The 19,679-nt window shown below is 41.3% G+C and overlaps 2 protein-coding genes, 1 long non-coding RNA gene and 1 other non-coding gene across 4 annotated transcripts; 3 read left to right on the top strand and 1 right to left on the bottom strand.

Moving 5' to 3' along the window:
- The first annotated feature begins 356 nt into the window (after positions 1–356).
- Positions 357–4,132, top strand: LOC121050424. Its single transcript, XR_005802927.1, has 3 exons — positions 357–597; positions 696–794; positions 3,976–4,132. It is a non-coding gene; the product is annotated as an uncharacterized LOC121050424 (long non-coding RNA).
- Positions 4,133–9,721: 5,589 nt separating this feature from the next.
- LOC112178494 (uncharacterized mitochondrial protein AtMg00810-like) lies at positions 9,722–10,186 on the bottom strand. The gene has a single exon (XM_024316633.1). It carries the CDS (start codon positions 10,184–10,186, stop codon positions 9,722–9,724), a length of 465 nt encoding a protein of 154 aa, XP_024172401.1.
- Positions 10,187–14,477: 4,291 nt separating this feature from the next.
- Positions 14,478–15,781, top strand: LOC112178967 (protein EXORDIUM-like 2). The gene has a single exon (XM_024317251.2). It carries the CDS (start codon positions 14,734–14,736, stop codon positions 15,658–15,660), a length of 927 nt encoding a protein of 308 aa, XP_024173019.1. The 5' UTR covers positions 14,478–14,733; the 3' UTR covers positions 15,661–15,781.
- A 32-nt stretch (positions 15,782–15,813) lies between these two features.
- TRNAW-CCA lies at positions 15,814–15,885 on the top strand. The gene has a single exon. It is a non-coding gene; the product is annotated as a tRNA-Trp (tRNA).
- The last annotated feature ends 3,794 nt before the right edge of the window (positions 15,886–19,679 follow it).

The raw sequence follows: 19,679 nt of genomic DNA, 5'->3' as shown, positions 1-19,679 counted from the left end.
AAATTGGAAGTCTCCATCAGTTAGTAGAGGTTTTCAGTGTCAACCATTTTTTTTTTTTTTTTAGAGATTGAAGTCGTTAAGTAACACATGACATTTCCCTGGACCATTAGGTTGGTCAAACTGAATCAAAAGGGTGGAAACATGATCATCAGTTCAGACACGTGTCCGTTACCCGTGAAAACCCCATCTTTCTTTAGAACATTTCTCTGGACCATTAGGTTGGTCAAACTGAATCAAAAGGGGGGAAACATGATCACCAATTCAAACACGCGTCCTTCACCCGTGAAAACCCCATATTTCTTCAGAACCTTCTCCTTTGTTTTCTACTCTGATCAAACCTTTTCATCCCTGGTGAAACTCCATTTCTATAGCAAAAGTGACTCAGAACAGAGCCAAATCTTCTGGTTCGTTAATTCTGAATTGAGAGAAAGTTACAAGGTGAAAGTCTCTTCTGGACAATCCTTCAGCCAATTAACTTCGACAGCTGAAAACTGCCACTTCTTCTCTTCACATCACCGCGACTTTTTCATGAAAGTTGTTCAAAATTGCGTCTTCTATACTGTACTCGATCCAACGGTTAATTCTTTCTCAATCAAGGTGAGACCGCTTATAGTTCAGTGAAAATCCTGTCCTAAGATACCACTGATATTTGATTCTAATTCATATTTGCATGTCCAATCCTCTTTCAAATTCAGTTTCTTCTCAGATTGGGTCATGTTTCTCCATCGACATTTGAGTTAATTTCATGAAGTTTACATCTCCATCTTGAGTTCTATGCTTTGATTTTACAATTGGTAAGTTTTGCCTCAATCTATTGAATATCATCTTTTCTAGTTCAATTATCATATATAGAATCTCATATTTATTAAGTTTTGTGATACTTAAACTTTCCATTTGCACTTGTTATGACTCGGTCTTTCCCTTTATCTCATATCAAAACCTTGTTATGGTTTATTCATACTCAAAGTTCATTCATATCATAACCTGACCTTCTGGATTTTTACTTATCAAATCCATATGGCTCTTGATTGTGTTTATACTGAGATTTTAATTCATAAACCTAGACATGTCAAGAATCCATCACCAACTGGTTTGATGTCAATCGGAGTCAAAATGAATTTTTGACAAATTTTCTAAGTTGATAGAATGCTGCTGGAATTTTGAAGAAAACCGCACAGTTCAGTCTGTCTTCGTCCATCTTTTTCCATGCTTCCTAAACTCCAATTTGCTTGAAATTTTAGTATGTTGTACCTTAACATGTCAACTTAGGACCTAGAAAGTTTCAAGTTCATTTCTCTTAAAATGAATATTTACTAATTTTCTAAACTTGAGCTGTTCCAACCCTTATATCTCTTTATCATGTGTCCTACTTTGATAGTCCTTGATTCTGTTGAACTGATTTCCTTAGGACTATTTGGCTTTCCATATGAGAAACTTTAAATTCTAGATATAGATAGTGTTACATATTAGAAGCAGATAAAGAATTTAGACTAAGTTATGGATTTATAGAAAATGGAACATGGGAATGATAGTTTGCGATCTTTATTATTAGGAATGGGGACATGCAGTCGTCAATATGTTTTCCATTGCTAAGTTATTAAGCTACTTCATGTTCTATTCCAGGTAGGGAGGCTTCACCTTAGTTAGTGCTCTTTTGTTTTCTACATTGTTTTTATGGTTTGAAGTGGTTTTTAAGATTTAACACTTGAGTTAATGAGATGACTTGAGAGTGAGCGGGGCATAGTGACTTCCTTGGGTTTCGATCCCCTAAACCTCCGGAGGGGTTGTGCGGACAGGATAGTGTCTGACATCCTTTGAGGTGTGACAGTAGATTTAGGTGGTACGGCGTAAATGGACACTCTCGCTACTCTTCACCTGTTGTTGAAGATTTAAATCTTCGGTGAGGATGTAGTTGGCTAGTATTAGACCGGTCATCAAGTTTTATTTTACCGGGGTACTCATTCGTTTTCATACGGTTTCACATTGGGAGTTCTTATTTAATTTTAGGATTAAATTATGTTTAGTCCCTGTACTATGGCCCTTTTTTCTTTTCAGTCCCTAACATTCTCAATTAATATGAAAAGTCCCTAACGTCACAATTTCCGTCTAATCGGTACACTCCATTAGCATTCCCTCTATTTAGGCCGTTAACTTGCTGAAGTGGCACTCGAAGCCATGCCAACTCAGCAGTTTGCATGCCACGTAAGCTGTAAATTATCCAATATACCCCCTGCATTTTCCCTCATTCTTTTATTCTTTTTCTTTCTTTCTTTCTTTTCTTCACACCAAAATGCACCGCCACTACCACCGTAACCACCACCACCACCACCAAGCTTACCATCCAAAAACTTCCTCAGATTTGTCATTCAATGATTCTCCAACTTCTTTGATATTCAAGGACTCGCCGAGAGCAGTTTCAAGGTCACCACCACCAAAACCACCTTCTCACCACCACCACCACCACCACTTGCTGCTGCACCACCTCCTACTCCACCTGTCACAACACCCAATCCCACCACCTACCCTCTACCACAACCATCCCCAGACCCACTTCTCCAAACCACTGCCTCTCAACTCCTCATTTCTAATCCCCCCAGCATTGTAGTTAAGCTCAAAACTATAATCCAAGCTCCCAATTCATCAACATTAGGTTCTTCCCCCAAATCGCTGTTCTTATTATACACATTCCAATACGGTTCAAAGCCCATAAACGTACATGTAATCCACCAATATCATAAGCCCCCAGTTGCAACAAAACTACAACGAATCTAAAATTATCACAGATGATCAAGGGAGCTAAATTCACTTACCCAATAAGCCAATTAACAATACATAACTTAAAAATCAAACAAGGCACAAGGAAATCATATATGAATTGAGGAACCCAGAAGAGAAAGATGAGACCTTTTCAACAAGGAGAGTGAAACAGGCGGTGGCAACAGCACGAGGAGGAGGAGAAGGAGTGTGATCTTTTCCGGGTCCTCCGCCGCCCAACCCAAAGACCTGGAGCATAAATCATATCCCTCACCACCGTCCAAGACACCCCTCAATTCGAATTAGAAGACGCGCTCAATTCAGATCAGGCTGAGCCTAACGCCGTCTGGCCCAGCAACCTATTCCATTTCCAGATCGAGACTCCAAGAAGCCGCCACTCCTCGCCGGGTCACTCACCTCGACCCGGCACTGGCACCGATTTTCACTAGCTATCTCTCTCTCATTTTTGACTGCGAAGCCTCAAGTGTTAGGATAAGGCCGAGCAGGGAGAAGGAAATGGCGAGAGGCGGGAGCAGGAAGGATGAGTCGGTGGTGCTGAACAGCACGAATGTGTTTGCGGCGCAGGGGAGCTTCAAGAAGAAGTAGAAGAAGTCTGATAAGTTTATTGGGCCCCGACACCACTCACGGTTAAGTCATGGGTCGATGTCGATGATGACCCATTTTCAGGCCTTCCTTGTTCGCCGATCATAAACGAGTAACGAAGGAGGAGGAAGGTTTTTTATTTTTGTTTTTGGGTAGTTAGATTTTGAAGTTTTTGGGATTGAATTGAAGGTAAGGACGAAGAAGAAGATGAATAGGCAGCTCGGTGGTGGTTTTAGGGTGGTTGGGTGTGAAGAAGAAGAAGAAGGTAAGAAAAAAAGATTAAAAGGAGAGGATAGGGTTATTCTCGACATTTTAACATCCATCATACTTACAGGGCACTGAGTTGGCGTCTGGTTATCTACCACGTCAGCCAATTAACGGAACATTTGGACGGAATGGACCTATTGGAGGAAAATTGAGAAGTTAGAGAGTTTTTAGATTAAATTAAAATGTCAGGGACTGAAACGATTTTGGAGGCAAAGTATAGGGACTAAACATAATTTAATCCTTAATTTTATTATATGTTAGTACTCAACTGGCGCCAATTACTATTTGGTTTTCAAACCTAGTTAGGGCTGATGTTTGAGCAGCGAGGACGAAAACTTACCCCTACTATAGTTGGTCTTGCAGGTACTGTGCACGAGGATTAAGGAGGATTTTGGGACTGAGCTGAGTGCTACATTTTTCTTTAACTATTAATTTGGTATATTTACCTACACATTTTATTCACCTCTACTTTGTTTGATAGAGGTGAGTGTTATCTTGTTTTGGTCAATGTTTGCTGAGCTTCTTAACTTTGTATTCAAATGGTTTGAACCAAATTAGAATTTAATTTCAATGTTGTAAGTTGTTGATTCAGCTTTGTTTCGCTTAAGTAGTTATGTTTGGAAAACACTCAATTGTTTAGTTATAATGTCATTTTAACAAGCAAGAATAAAGTTTTCAATTTCACCCCGCTTTAAACTCTACGTTTTATGTCAACTCTTGCCATTTCATTTTGTATTTTTTTAGTTAAATTGCCTTGCGTCTCTTTAGGACATGAGTTAAGCTTACTTAGCTTATGCTTCTAAAGGTTCGAAGCACTGTAACTTAACCAATTTAGAGAGGTGTAAATTGGGGCGTTACAGATCGTCCTGTTAGGATCAAATAAGGATGGCTTTAGAAGATGAAGAGCTTAATGTGCTTCGCACTCCCAATGCATGGCATCTATTGCTACAAGGTCATGCCATTCATATTGAAAAATGCTGGTGCAACATTTCAGAGTACCGGCCATGCAGAAAATCTTTGGTGACATGCTCCACAATTACGTAGAATGCTATGTCGACAATCTAGTCTTCAAGTCGAAAAAGATGAAGGATCACTTGCAAGACTTGCGAAGGGTGTTTGACAAACTATCCAAGTACTAGCTCAAAATGAACCATTTGAAAATTGAAATCGTTTTTGGCGTCAGATCAGATAAATTTGTTGGATTCATTGTGAAACATCGCTGGATTGAAGTGGACCAATTGAAGATTAAGGCCATTCAAGACATGCTTGAGCCAAGGAATCTACGCGAGTTGATGAGTTTCCAAAGATGACTCACCTTCATCAGACGGTTCATATTCAACCTCACAGGCCATTGTCAACCTTTTAGTAAACTTCTGAAGAAAGATATGCGTGCGTTTCATACGGGATGAAGCTTCCCATAGCGCCTTTAAAAGTATAAAGAAGTACTTGGTAAATCCTCCAGTGTTACGTGCACCAATCCTTAGGAAGCCACTTATCCTCTACATTGTTGCTCAAGAGAAATCACTTGGAGCACTTCTAACCCAAGAAAATGAAGAAAAGAAGGAGAAGGCATTGTATTACCTAAGTCGAACTCTCACAGGATCATAATTGAACTATTTGCCGATAGAGAAAATTTGTCTCGCACTCGTCTTTGCCATCCAAAAATAAAGACAATACATGCAAGCTTACATACTGCATCTAGTGGCACGAGTTGACTGGGTCAAATTTTTTATGTCACAATCAGTCTTAACGGGGACAATATGGTATTGTTTCAACCCAGAAAAAGGGTTTTTTCTGCTTTCTCGTCCACTCTAGAGGACGGGTAAATGATCGAGTACGTAATGATGCAAAACTGGTTTTTGAGTGCGGTTTTCAATCTTTAGTGGCACTAATTGTGTGATTAGTTCTACAAATTTAGATTCATCATATTCAATAATCAAAACCATGGATGGTACGTTGAAAACAACTTATTTCTCTGGCCAACCATGCAAAGAGAATCAAAATTATAAAGAAGGTTCAGAGCAACGTAGCAAACCATATTGATGAAGGCTAAGCATGCATGGAGTGAAATATAAGCAGAGGATTAGGGGTCATATACTATATATTGAAGCTCCTTCTTCATCAATTAAGCTTTCTCTACAAGTTGTGTTTATGAGCAATTCATACGATAGTATCATAGAATCACCTTTCATTAAGATATTTAAGGGATAATTATAGAATGAAGAGTATGTAGCTTTGTGCTATCTCCCAAAGCATGAGAGAACCATATGCCTCTGTTTGTGTCCTTTTCAAGAAAGAAAGAGTAACACGACCACTAGTGGAAAAGAAGATTGCAGATTAATTGAATTTGATTGGATAGCAGTCGTAGCATTACTATAAAAAGGCCATCGAATCATTATCAGCAGTAATCCTGGTCACCGTATTCATAAACATCTGATTGAATTTGATTCTTGAAAAAAAAGTAGGAGATATCGAGCTGGACTTCATAGTTCATTCACTGTGTCAACACATTTTAGGACCACATTCACAATTCCTAAAAATAAAAATATTCTGTCAGTTCAATCGGATTAGATATATGAAACCAGGTTCTGCTCGTAGTGCACACGAGTAAACCTTGCCTATCATCTTCTACCACCACTAACTTATCCAAATTCCAAAGTCAATTTTGCATGTGTCAGAATGCACGCACACATCTACAATCTACTTGAAATGCCTCACAAACTGAATTACATGTTTGCTTTATTATTATCTTTCCTTTTTGAGTTCTGTTTCTCTATGAAATCCAATGGATGTGTATTATTGTATGAAGCTCACCCTGCGACTCTAAATTGGAGATCTTTGACATGGATCCCGCATGCATGCCATGCTTGAAAAATTCAACTTTTCACAACACAAGGCCAAAGGTTTCAGAAAGCGGTCATGTACAAGCTTTGACGACGTTTACCAAAAAGTTGACAGGTAAACAAAAATATGACCTGTTTTTCAAATCAGTATGACATGGATCCTTATCAAAGAGTAACTCAATCAGTTGGCCGGTGTGTTTAAAATAATTTACACGAGTTACTTTCTCTACATCCTAGACGCCGGTAGTCTCTAATAAGGACTTCTCCGTCGTTCTTCATAAAACTTATTCTAGTGGCGGTAACTATAGTCTATCGGTCACCACAAGGGATGGAACCAGAAATTTAAGTTGAGGGGGTCTAATAATTTTATCTTATGATGCTGTCAAGTTTTTTTAAGTTCATATAAAGCTTATTTGTCGTACTTTGACTTCGATGAATCCTTATGAATTTAATGGCTTCATGCTGCAGAACTATTCCTTTGGCTTCTACATCTACTCCGTACGCAAGGCATCGGTGATGGTAGCATCAAGATTTGTCGGAAATTTCAGTTTAATTGATTTTTCGTTAGTAGTTTGTGACTTGCGGCTTAGCTTCTTTTGATTTTCTTTGTGATTGGGTCAAAGTTTTTCAAAATATACGTTTTGTCATTTGAGGAAGTACTAGATTTTACTTGTACCAAATCTTTTAATATATACATATATATATATATATATATATTTAATCTTTTAATATTTTTGTATTAGCATGCATTTCCTCATATATAGTTGCTTTGTCATGCTTTTCTCTAATTTTCCCTCAATCTTCATGCATTCACTTGCTTCTATACATTCAATCTATATAAGATATTTTTTCTCTAAAAAAAAATAGGGGTGCTGCAGCACATCCCAGCACCCTTTGGTTCCATGCCCACCACAATTCCTTTATGCAGCATACAAATTACAGCATACTCAACCCTGTCCAAGGAGCAGGAATGTGGTATATATGTGCTTCACATGCCGCATATGTGGCAGTGAGGCAGTGAGCACGAACCAACCATCCACATATAACAACTCCTCCATTCCCCAGAGCCATGCATATATACCACCTTGGACACCATGCCGCTGTGACGGTGCACCCACTCCCCATGCGGCTGAGCCGCTGAAGTAGTGTTGAGTATGATTTTCATTGATCTGTATGTTTATAATTGTACCATTATATAGCTAAGATCTGCTCTACTATTAGCAAAAGAATTCAATGCTATAAATACAAATATTCAAAACTAAGCTACAGTTACACAATCAGTTTTGATTGTGGAGAGGTTACACAATCAGTTTTGATTGTGGAGAGGAAATCACGGTAGGAGAGTGATTTCCTCTAACACCCCCCTTCAAACTGGGCGGCTCAGGACGCACAAGTTTGGTACACAAGAGATTATGGCGCTGCTTGTGAAGTGGTTTAGTAAGAAGATCAGCTGGTTGATCAACAGAAGGGACAAAATGAACCTGATGACTCCCAAGAGCTACCTTTTCATGAACAAAGTGATAATCTAAATCGATGTGCTTGGTGCGAGCGTGGAAGACCGGATTAGAAGCCATGTATGTGGCACTTAGGTTATCACAGTAAAGCAAAATGGGTACTAAATATGGACACCAAGTTCATATAGTAAGAAGCAATGAATTAAAAAGCGAGCCTTGAGGCGCGCCTAACGCTCAAAATGCGAAAATCTGGCCTGAAATTGAGTGTGTTTTCATGGCTAGGCGATGAGGCTGCTGAGGCGTGGACAAAGGCATGAAAAGCGATGCGCACATCAACAAATGAAAATGACGTCGTTTTGAAATGGATTGGGTCTAAAGCTTTTCCAGGTCGGGGCCCCAGACTAATCGATTGTTGGAGAGCCGATTTCAGTCCTCTCTCTTCCAAAAGGTAGCAAATTCGATCCCTAACCCAGAGTTCGAGTTACTAGTTCAATTTCGATTCGCAGCAGTCAATTTGAAGGTATTGGAATTCAATCGCAGCAGGCCATTTGAAGGTATGAAGTTCCTCTCTGCTGGGGTGGAGTTCATTGGTGAATGTGAAACCTCCGATCTATATGAAGTTCCTCTCTGTTGGGTTGGATTTCATTTAGAATTTGTTGCTGGGTTGGATATCTCTACTGAGTATATCGTTATTGTGTGTTCTTTGTTTTGGTTTTAGAGGTTTCATTTAGTCATTCAAACTGTTAGAGTTTAGACATTGGTAGGGATTTATTCAGAATTCAATTGCCTTCTTTCAGGAGATAAGAAATGTTGCCATGAATTGTATTGAGGTTTACAGACCTTTTCATCTCATGTTTGACACTTCAAGCAAGAAAAATGGTATTGCTCTGCTCTGCTCTGCTTAGAAATGTTTTCTGCCTGTTTTTGATTTTATTTTGACACTGAAATACTGAGTTGTTGAATGGCAGGAAACCGTGCAATTCGGATTAATCATCTTGATAAGCTGCTGGACTTGGTGGTCCAGCAGAAAAGGCTAATCCTTTCAGACAGGAACTTGCTTCCTTCTCTCTTGGCCTCTTTGCTCAGCTCGTCCTTCCAGGGCTTCTGAGGACCAAAGAATATTGAGATAAGGTGAACCACTGTCCTCATTGAAGCCTTCATTTGAATTTTATTACTGTCAGCACTCAGCAATTCGTGGTATGCATGTGTTATCTAGTAATTAAAATTAGGAGAATCCAATGGCAAATAAGTTAATATTCTTCAATGTTTAGTGATGGTATCATTAAATATGAAGAGAGTCTACTCCAGATTCCTGATTATCATGTTGTGATCCAAGAAAACAAGGTGAAAAGAATTGAAAACTCTGGAAAGCTGAGATTGATAGGAATAATTGCTAGCTGAAATTTGAGTTCTTTTAAACTAGCCTCTTGGGAGTGCTTGTCATTTGGCCTTTTCTATTTTGTTAAGAAACTGATTATTATGGGCAAAATCATTAGTGTTGATGATGTTACGAAAAATTTGACGTGAAAGAGATTTGGCCCTTACTAAGTCTTCCTTTGTGGTTATGTGTATAGGAACTGTTCCATATGGGCATGCTTCTTTCTTAGCCCATGTTTGAAACAATGGATCAGTCACAAGATTAACTGATTCTTTTGTCTTAGATGAAAATGAAGTTGGTATATATAAGTGTAATAATTACATCAATATAGGTCTTTTATACGTAAGGCTTACGCCTTATGCCTCAAGGCGAACGCCTTCTTGAGGCTCACCGAAAAACTCCTTGTCCTACGCCTCAGCGTTTTAAAACATTGGTAAGAAGCCTAACCAAGTTGTCTCAGCACTGGAATGAGCAAGAGATCGATATTCAGATTCTGCACTGGAGTGAGAAATTGTAGGTTGCTTCTTGGAACACCAAGAGACAAGGGTATTGCTAAGGTAAATGAGATAGCCAGACATGGAACGGCGAGATTCTAGGCAACCAGCCCAATCGGCATCAGAGTAAGCAGAAAGGTGGGCAAGTTGGCGTTGAGGACTGAAATGGAGACCATGGCCTAGTGTGCCTTTGACATAGCAGAGAATACATTTGGCTGCAATGAGATGCGGAGCACGAGGTTGACTCATGAATTGTGACACAGAATTGACCGCAAAGGCGATGTCAGGGCGTGTAATGGTTAGGTACTGCAAGGAGCCAACCATCTCACGAAAGGAAGTTGGATTTTCAAGAAGATCCCCATCATGTGTGGTGAGAACAGCCTTTGCCGACATTGGGGTGCTCACTGGCTGACTGAGTAACAGATCGTGTTTCTCTAAAATATCATGAGCTTACTTGAGTTGATTGATGTGAAGGCCATTGGAATAAGGCTTGACCTGTAAACCAAGGAAATAGTGAAGGGGACCAAGATCCTTAATGTCAAATCCACGGCCCAAGGCATCAATAAAACTTTGAAGAAGATGATCACTGCTGCCCGTAATGACAATGTCATCAACATAGAGTAAAAAGAAAATTGTATGTTGTCCATGTTGATAGATAAATAAAGATGAGTCAGCTTTACTATGGCGAAAACCAACAAAAAGCAGAAAAGAGCTCATGCGATGAAACCAAGCACGGGGTGCTTGTTTGAGGCTATATAGTGCCTTATGAAGCTTACAGACATAGGAGGGCCGAGAGGAATCGATGAAGCCAGGAGGCTGAGTCATGTAAATGTCTTCCTGAAGATAGCCATGGAGGAATGCATTTTTGACATCTAGCTGACGGAGAGGCCAACCCCTAGACACAGCAACACAGAGAACGGTCCGAATGGTAGCAGGCTTGATAACAGGACAATAGGTTTCACCATAGTCGATCCCGTGCTGTTGATGGAATCCTTTGGCAACAAGGCGGGCCTTATAACCCTCGACTGAGCCATCCTGGTTTCGCTTAATGTAGAACACCCATTTGTAGCCCACAATATACTGAGATGGAGAGGGAGGAACAAGGGACCATGTATGGTTTTTCAACAAAGCATTAATCTCCTCGGTCATGGCAGCTCTCTAATTCACATCTTTGGAAGCCTGAGTATAACAAGTCGGTTCCATGGAATTAATAACATATAAAAGAGCTTTTGGAATGGGATACTTTACAATGCCATCTGTGCGAATTCTAGGCTGGATGATTCCATCACGGAGTTGAGTCCTCATGTGGTGTGTTGGGGGCGGCGAAGGAGGTGCGGGGACTAGTGGAGGAGGAGGGGGAGGTACAACGACCGGCGATGGAGGTTCAGTGGTGACTAGAGGTTCGACAACGACTGGAGGAGCGTCATCGTTCGGTTGCTGAGCGATGGTGGACTGAGCAGGCTGCTTGGGTGCATCCACCGGTCGGTGACGGCGTCGGTAAGTCATGATCGGAGAAGCGACCGGAGGAGCACGACCAGGGGGCGGCGATGACGGAAGCGGAAGCACGAGATTGATGGAGTGCCTGTCTGATTCGAGAGATGCCAAGGGTGGATTTTGACCATAGTGTGAACTTGGGGCATTGGGCTGCAGACTTGGACTTGGGTCAATGGATTGCTCTGGGCGAGAAGGAAGGGCAGATTGCTCAATTTGGTGATCAGTTGGGCTTGGGTTAGATGACACTGAGCTCGGCAGGATGGCCTGCGGAGATGCAATGTTAACTCGATTAGAGAGAAGAGTGAGCTCGAAGGGAGCTGCAGATGAATTAGCGTGTACCTGCAAGTTTTTGTAGGGAAAATTGGTTTCGTGAAATATAACATGACGCGAGATATAGACACGACTGGTGTTTGGATCGAGACAACAATAACCTTTGTGTTGGGGACTATAACCAAGGAAGACACACTCGACACTACGACTAGACAATTTGTTGGGAACATTTGTACCTAGGTAAGGAAAACATGAGCAACCAAAAACACTAAGGGATGAATAAGAAGGAGGATGACCATAGAGACGTATCTGAGGAGTATCCCAATTTAGAGTAGGAGTGGGAAGGAGGTTAATGAGATATACATATGTGAGAACAGCCTCAGCCCAAAGATTTCGAGCACCCGAGATGAGAAGTAGAGTGCGAGCCATAGTGGCAATATGGCGATGTTTTCTTTCAGCAAGCCCATTTTGTTGTGGAGTGTATAGACAAGAAAATCGTTGTTGGATGCCCGAAGAGTCACAAAACTGGGAGAAGGCATTGTTGACATATTCCGAACCATTGTCACTTTGAAGGTATTGGATAGAACTGTGGAAAATATTGCGAATCATGGCAACCAATTTTTGAAAGCGAGTAAGGACCTCATTTTTCTAGCGCATAGGATAAAGCCATGTATAACGGGAGTATTCATCTGTGAAAAGAACATAATATTTGAAGCCAGTGACAGACACGGTAGGAGACATCCAAACATCACTATGAATTATAGAAAATAGAGAAGAGGCAGAAATATGTTTGGAAGGAAAAGGCAATTGATGGGACTTGCTCAGTGCACAATTATTACAAAAAGAATTAAAAGAAAGTGTGGAACCAAGAGTAGATCCTAAACGAGCTAAAACGGAAGAGGAGGGATGACCTAAGCAATTGTGCCAAAGAGAGGAGTCAACAGAGGAGAGAGCATGGGGGACCGTGGACTCGGACGACAAGCTAAGCGGATAGAGACCATCTTTGTATGGGCCCTGAAATAACAAACGACCAGTACGTAAACAATAGATTTGATAGAAATTTGGAGCAAATAGGAAGAAAACAAGACTTTCCTTGGTGAAACGAGCCACAGAGAGAAGATTTTTACAAATTGACGGAATGCGAAAGACATTTTGTAAAGAAAAGTTGGAAGAACCTAATGACAAGGAGAGGTTACCAGTATGGGAAACAGGCACCGGGTCCTCATTACCCATATATACATTATGAGGCCCACCATAAGATTGGGGATTGTTGACAGGCATAGCTGTCATGTGATGGGTGGCACCGGTGTCCGGGTACCAAGTTGGATCAGCAGCAGAATGAACCCTAGCAAAAAGGGGGAGTAGTATTTGGGCCGAAAAACCTTTGTGGGCCTTGAGAAGAATAGGAAACCCAGATAGGAGAAGAGAACAACCTACGCACGTTGTGTTGCATCGTGTAGAGGTTGTGAGACAAGGAAGACTGATGTAAAAAGGAATATCGCTGCTGCTGGTAAGAGAAAGGATGACAATTCTGGCCAGTGGTTGATGGTAGGACAAGGAAGGCTACTGCTGCTGCTGCAGGATGAAGGTATATGATACCTAAAGGAAGATGTAGGAATATTGGAAAAGGCAGAAGGAGAACAGAACAGTTATCCTAGGCTTTGATACCATGTTGAATATGATTTTCATTTATCTGTATGTTTACAATTGTACCATTATATAGCTAAGATCTGCTCTACTGTTACCAACAAAATTCAATGCTATAAAATCAGTTTTGATTGTAGAGATGTTATACAACCAGTTTTGATTGTGGAGAGGAAATCAATATAGGAGAGTGATTTCCTCTAACAAGTATTACTACTACTCTAATGCCTGCCTGAGTTGGTGCAAAGTAGAATGTCTCAATCACCGACACACTTCCTGCCCCCAGCCCCACAATCCCGGCCGTGAACTACTTTCCGACTCGTGAAATACATATATGGTTGGTGTGAGTGGTACTGCATACCCAATTTTGATTCCCAAAGTTCTTCACCTCTTTCTACTTGGCTTTTATTTCATTTTTCTAAGAGAAAATTCTTGAGCTGTTCAGTTGAAGAACCACCCTTTTGGCCCTTTGAGGTATAGACAAATTGGCACTATTATCAGGCAGCATCCTACATTCCTACCTATCCCACTATTTAAGTTGGGTGGTTTTGCTGCGATTTTAAAGAGTGTAAAATTAGGTTGTGTGATTTATATCACCATGTGAAGGAATCTAAGATCACCACTACACCTACCTTTACCACCATCATGCTTGATATGCTTCCATTTTTGTGCTACTAATATATGTACTACATTCCACCAAATCAACCCACAAGAAACTTATTTCTTGGCTCTTATAATCAGTAGAAGAATTTAGCTTAGAACCTAGTTATGTAAAATCACCACTATTGTTTATACCCACCCTTATCACTAGCTAGCCTCCACAGAACCAGAATAATGCTTGATCTGGTCACCAATCTCTCACTACTGATATATGTGCATTGCTCACCAAACCAACCCACGGACACTTTTTTTTTTGGACGGGCACGGGCACGGGCACTTGGCCCGTGTTAAATTTGTAATCCATTAAGTATAATATATAGTAATCGAGTGTTATAATTTGTAATCTCTTGGGTATAATATATAGTAATCCATGCCAGTGTTGTGTAACAGCTAGAATAGCTTGCAATTGAATATGTATGACTGCAGCGATAGGGTCTAGCATCTACATGATAATCAGGATAAGCACAAGGAAGAGGATAAAGAGAAGGAACGTACCTGTCTCTCACAAAGTTGCCAAACCACAATAATTGGTTAAGTACGTCAAAAACCCAAAACCCTAAAACCTTCCCAGGAGAAAGCCTGCCCTTCATAAACCACCAACCTCCATCCCAATCCTAGTTTCCAACTTTCCATTAATGAAAATTGAAACCATAGGCGCTGCGTTTCAAGATTTTCTCAGCAACCACCTAGTCACACCCAAACCCACGCGGCTCCATTAAACAAAGACATGTCCATTACTCACTCCCCTATTTTAATAAACCAGCTGTCTCTTCTTCCTCAGTTCTCATCCGTATATATTCTTCCACTGAACACATAGCTACACTAAAAAAACACCCAAACCCAGTACCAGTGCTCTCTAAATAACTCTGTCAATGGCTTATAATTACCATTTGGCCATCTGGGTCTCCTTCCTCCTCGCACTCTCGACCTTCCTCATCAGCCCTAGTGCAGCCACACCTCGAAAGCTCTCGGCCCTCGTCCAACAACAGCCACTGGTCCTCAAGTACCACAAGGGCCCACTTCTCCATGGTAACGTCACCGTAAACCTCGTATGGTACGGTAAATTCTCCCCCAATCAACGGTCAATTCTCGTTGACTTTCTTCAGTCTCTCAGCTCCGGCCACCGCGCTCCACAGCCCTCGGTCTCGTCGTGGTGGCAGACCATTGCGGGGTATACACGTGGCCCATGCACCGTCGCTGTAGGGAATCAAATCCTCCAGCAGAGCTACTCTCTCGGCAAAACACTCACGAACCAAAAGCTCGCGGTTCTGGCCGCGAAAGGATCAAAGGGCGGTCGTAAAACGGCGGAGGTCAACGTCGTTTTGACGGACGCTGACGTGGCGGTGGAGGGGTTCTGCATGAGCCGGTGCGGTAGTCACGGGTCGAGTCGGGGCGGGTCGACTTACGCCTGGGTGGGGAACCCGGGGAAGCAGTGTCCCGGTCAGTGCGCGTGGCCGTTTCACCAGCCGATTTACGGGCCGCAGACTCCACCGTTAGTTTCTCCAAACGGCGACGTCGGGGTAGACGGAATGGTGATCAATCTGGCTACGGTTTTGGCGGGAACGGTGACGAATCCGTTTGATAACGGGTACTTCCAGGGAGCGGCAGGCGCGGGTTTGGAGGCGGTGAGCGCGTGCACGGGTATTTTCGGGAAAGGGGCGTACCCGGGTTATCCGGGGGAGGTCGTTTTGGACAAAACGACGGGATCGAGTTACAATGCGGTTGGAGTACGTGGACGGAAGTATCTGCTTCCGGCGATGTGGGACCCGAAGACATCCGCGTGTAAAACACTCGTCTGAGCAGTGGCGTCGCCGCCTGGTGGCGCGAGTTGCTAGAAGTATACAAATAATCTATGTGCATCATAAATATTTTTGTCTGTAAAATGTGTGAAAATAATAAAATATGCTTCGATTCTAATAATGTACTGGTTCTAACCAAGTTGTCTATTAATTGGATCTGTGGCGCAATGGTAGCGCGTCTGACTCCAGATCAGAAGGTTGCGTGTTCGATTCACGTCAGGTTCATTTTTTTTTTCAGTTTTTTTTTTTCTTCTTCAATTTCTTTTATACATTACAGTTCGGCTTCCTTCCAGCATCTCTTTCCAATGAGACCATAGATAGAGCTTCCTTTGCGAGAGAATGAGCAGCACTGTTTCCATTTCTAGGAACTTTCCTCCACAAGACTTCATCAAATGCTGACTTAGCTTTAACCCTCTTATTTCATCATAAATTGCACCCTCCTCGCTGAAATCCAAACCTTATATAGGTGTCAACTGCAGAAATCACGTTGGCAATATCACTTTCGACTTCCAAGCAACGAACCCCTTCATGCACACAAAATCCCTCATTGCTAATTCCGAAGTATGAGGCTTTAGGTTACTAATAAAAGAATGCAACATAGCCCCTTCTCATCTGCATCTCCCAAGACTACTCCAATTCCAATTCTCCCCTTCTTGGTATCAGCTACGGCATCAACATGAAACATGTGGCTGAGCCGCTGAGGGCCTGAGGCACAGTCACTTCAAATTATTATTTAGGTGAGCATGACTGTTTATCTCTATATTCAAACCAATAAGTTTCTCTTTATATACTTCTTTAGTTAGGTGCTAATTATTAAGGGGTATTGATCATTTGAGCCTAAAAATTGTCCACTTGCTCCACTAAGAGTTTTTTACTCTCATTTACCCAATTTAACATTGGGAGCTTCTATTCATACCTCCAAAATTGATATTTGGACCGCCCCAGTTAATAGACTTCCAACTTACTTTTACAAATAATTAATATGCTACCTACACCTCCCTAATCTTTCTAAAATGTCCATTGTCCAATAAAATTAAGAAAAAGGAATTTTTTTTAGGAGGTTATATTCATACCTCCGAAATCGGTAGTTGAACTTCCTTCGATTTTTGAACATTTCACAATCTTATTTTACCTTTGATAGCAATCTACCTGTTTAACTTCTGACTAATAGCACTCAAAGAGCTCCCTACATCATATTGTATATGTGAGCAGTATATATACATATACGGATTCAATCATGTGCATGTAGAAAGCAAAGGAAAAGTGATGATAACAAGATCATCTCTAATTTTTCAAACAGGAACAAAATACAATACAAAGAACCTGTGTCTAAACTTTTAATCTACCTAATTTTCTCATTTTTTAAGAAGTTCATAAACAAACTTTATCAGTTTCCAGTACTATATAGACCAAATTGTAGCTTTCTTTAAGACATAGCTAAACCCTTAACCATCATGCATCAGATTTCTATAACAGATCAGGAGAACTTATAGTATTGCTTCTCACATCTCCATTCCATTCCTATTTTCAAAATTTTGATCACACCCCTAGATTTCACCAAATGCTATAATTCCTTATTTATGTTACCTTTAAGGTGCTAATCAATAAACATAAGGATGTCATCACAAATAACATTCCATCTGGGAAGATGAACATGGGTCATACTTAAAAGAAAACAAAAATTATATAGAAATAGTGCAAGACGCTTTACTAATTTCAAAAGTATGGATTGCATGACCAACTTCCTTATTACTGACATTTGTTTTTCTTGCATTATCAAGGATGAGAAATGGTACAGCCTTCTATACCCAATGCAAGTTTCATAAGCAGACATTAATACGGCTATGATTTTTCCCAAGATGACGAAAACTAAACACAAAGGAAAAATGATGAACTTTCTGAATCCATCATTTGTCTTAGGGTATCCTAGTTCTTCCAATTCCAATGGGAATATTAACTCCCAATGATTTGAAAAACTTTTTTTTTCCCTCTTTTGTGTCTTTATTAGTAATTTGATATGATTTGACAAAGTCAACTATCACTTGGAAAAAGAGAGAGATCCAAATGCCAATTTTGGATGTATGAATAGAAGCTCCCTTTAACATTTATATCTCTCCTCTCTCTCTCTCTCTCTCTCTCTCTCTCTCTCTCTCTCTCTCTCTCTCTCTCTCTCTCTCTCTCTCTCTCTCTCTCTCTCTCTCTCTCTCTCTCCACCATCATTGGACTTAGGCCGAAAATCCGACTCCAGACCAGAACTCGATTCCACCAGCTCACCAGACTACAACCCATACCTCCGAAAAACCTGTTTCTGCTCCACTCCTGCACGATCCGACAGATGCTCGACGCCGACGCAGACCTCGATCAGCCCCTCTATGTCTTTCTTGAGTCCGGCACGGCGAGGAATCAGAACACTCTCTCTCTCTCTCTAGACCTACCGCTCACCAACGGAAGAAGGCGTCGACGTACTCACATCGATCTTGCTAACTGCCTCGTCTGCGATCAAGAAGGTAGTCGATTTGAACGAGCTAACGATCCGAGGGATGAAGTGGGACGATGTCCAGAGTCGGAGGAGAAGCTCTATGCGGCGATTCATGCCCTTGAGAAGCTCGTGGGTGCCCAAAGCTTTCTTCTTCTTTTTTGGGCAAACTATGGGCAGAACGAGAAGGAAGATCTCGTTCTGGGCTTGGAGTCGAGTTGCTGGAAGATCTCAATGATGACCTCGTCGGGAAGGCACGTTGATTATTGGGGGGCAATAATACGATTATTGGGGGGCAATAATACGATTATTGGGGGGCAATAATATTATTATTGGGGGTCAATAATATAATTACTGGGTATTATTAGGGGGCAATAAAATCGGACACTGGAATCCGGTCATCGGTCCTGTAGGCGGATTCGAGATTCCGGTCACATGTTGCAGGATTCCGGTCACCGGAGTCCGCAACCAGCCACTCGTCACAGAAGTCCGACGAGGTCTCCAACGACTTCTCTCTCTAAGTGACAAAGAAGGAGATGGCAAAATTGTCCTAAACAAATAAAAAGCAATAAAAAAAATACTTAATTGGGTATTAGGGCAAAATATATATAAAATATTGTATAAGTGAGCAATCTCTTAGAATGTTTGGGTAAGTGGGGTTAATTAACCCCAAAAATGGGTAAATGATCATTTTCCAAATTATTAATGGGATTGCATATATATCTCAGATGTAACTAAATAGGGATCAGCCTAGTAGTGTAGAGCAATTTTACGCTAAGGAAGGAGTCAGTTGATAGTAGAAGTTTGTTGTTATTTGTTCCGAGCGATGTGACCTTGGCAGAGGTTAGTTCTATCTCCTAGTTGGACAAGCATGATGTTGTTTGGTTATGTTAATGTGTGATTCCGGATGGGTGATGAGCGCGCTGATTCCTCAGACAGCTCTGCCGTTGAGATTTGTAGACAAAGAGAAGGATCGTCAAGAGGGAGTCCAGAGTGGAATCTAACTGAGGAATTAGTGAGAGTGAGAAATGATCGTTACTCTAAGCGTGCAGACATGATCCCCTTTATATAGGCGATGAAAGGCATTGGGACCCATGCCAACTGTTTGGCTATGGAGGATTGCATTCGTCCACATTTGCGGACGTGCGCACTCCTCATTGAATGTTATCGCACGAGCGTGGCCGTGTGCTCAACAAGGGGACCCACCAACAATTTCTATATTATATCTCATGTTTGAGTCAGAAAAGGTTATGTATCTTTCTTTTTTTTTTAAACAAAGGGGATTAATTAGCCACCCCAAGGCCAGCCCAGAAGGCAGGATAAAACAGGAAACCGATTCTGATGGACAAGCCCATACAGAAACAACATAGGAAATTTAATCTCCAACTGAGCTACATAGAGCCAGTAAGAGGAGATTAAACCTAAAGATAACATTTAAAAAACAAAAACGCACGTAGCTGACAGAAGCCGCACGTAGCAGCACCAAGCTGGCCAAAGCCGCCGAGTAACTCCGTAGTCAAAAAACCCCAAAGAGTAGATCTGA

The sequence above is a fragment of the Rosa chinensis genome, chromosome 7 (genome assembly GCF_002994745.2).
Source record: "Rosa chinensis cultivar Old Blush chromosome 7, RchiOBHm-V2, whole genome shotgun sequence".
NCBI lineage: Eukaryota > Viridiplantae > Streptophyta > Magnoliopsida > Rosales > Rosaceae > Rosa > Rosa chinensis.
The sequence above is the reverse complement of the archived record's forward strand: the minus strand, read 5'-3'. Positions and strand labels throughout refer to the sequence as shown.

What these genes read in the sequence shown, in the direction of transcription:
- LOC112178494 (XM_024316633.1), bottom strand. Translation starts at nt 10,186, where the DNA reads ATGTCGGCAAAGGCTGTTCTCACCACACATGATGGGGATCTTCTTGAA.
- LOC112178967 (XM_024317251.2), top strand. Translation starts at nt 14,734, where the DNA reads ATGGCTTATAATTACCATTTGGCCATCTGGGTCTCCTTCCTCCTCGCA.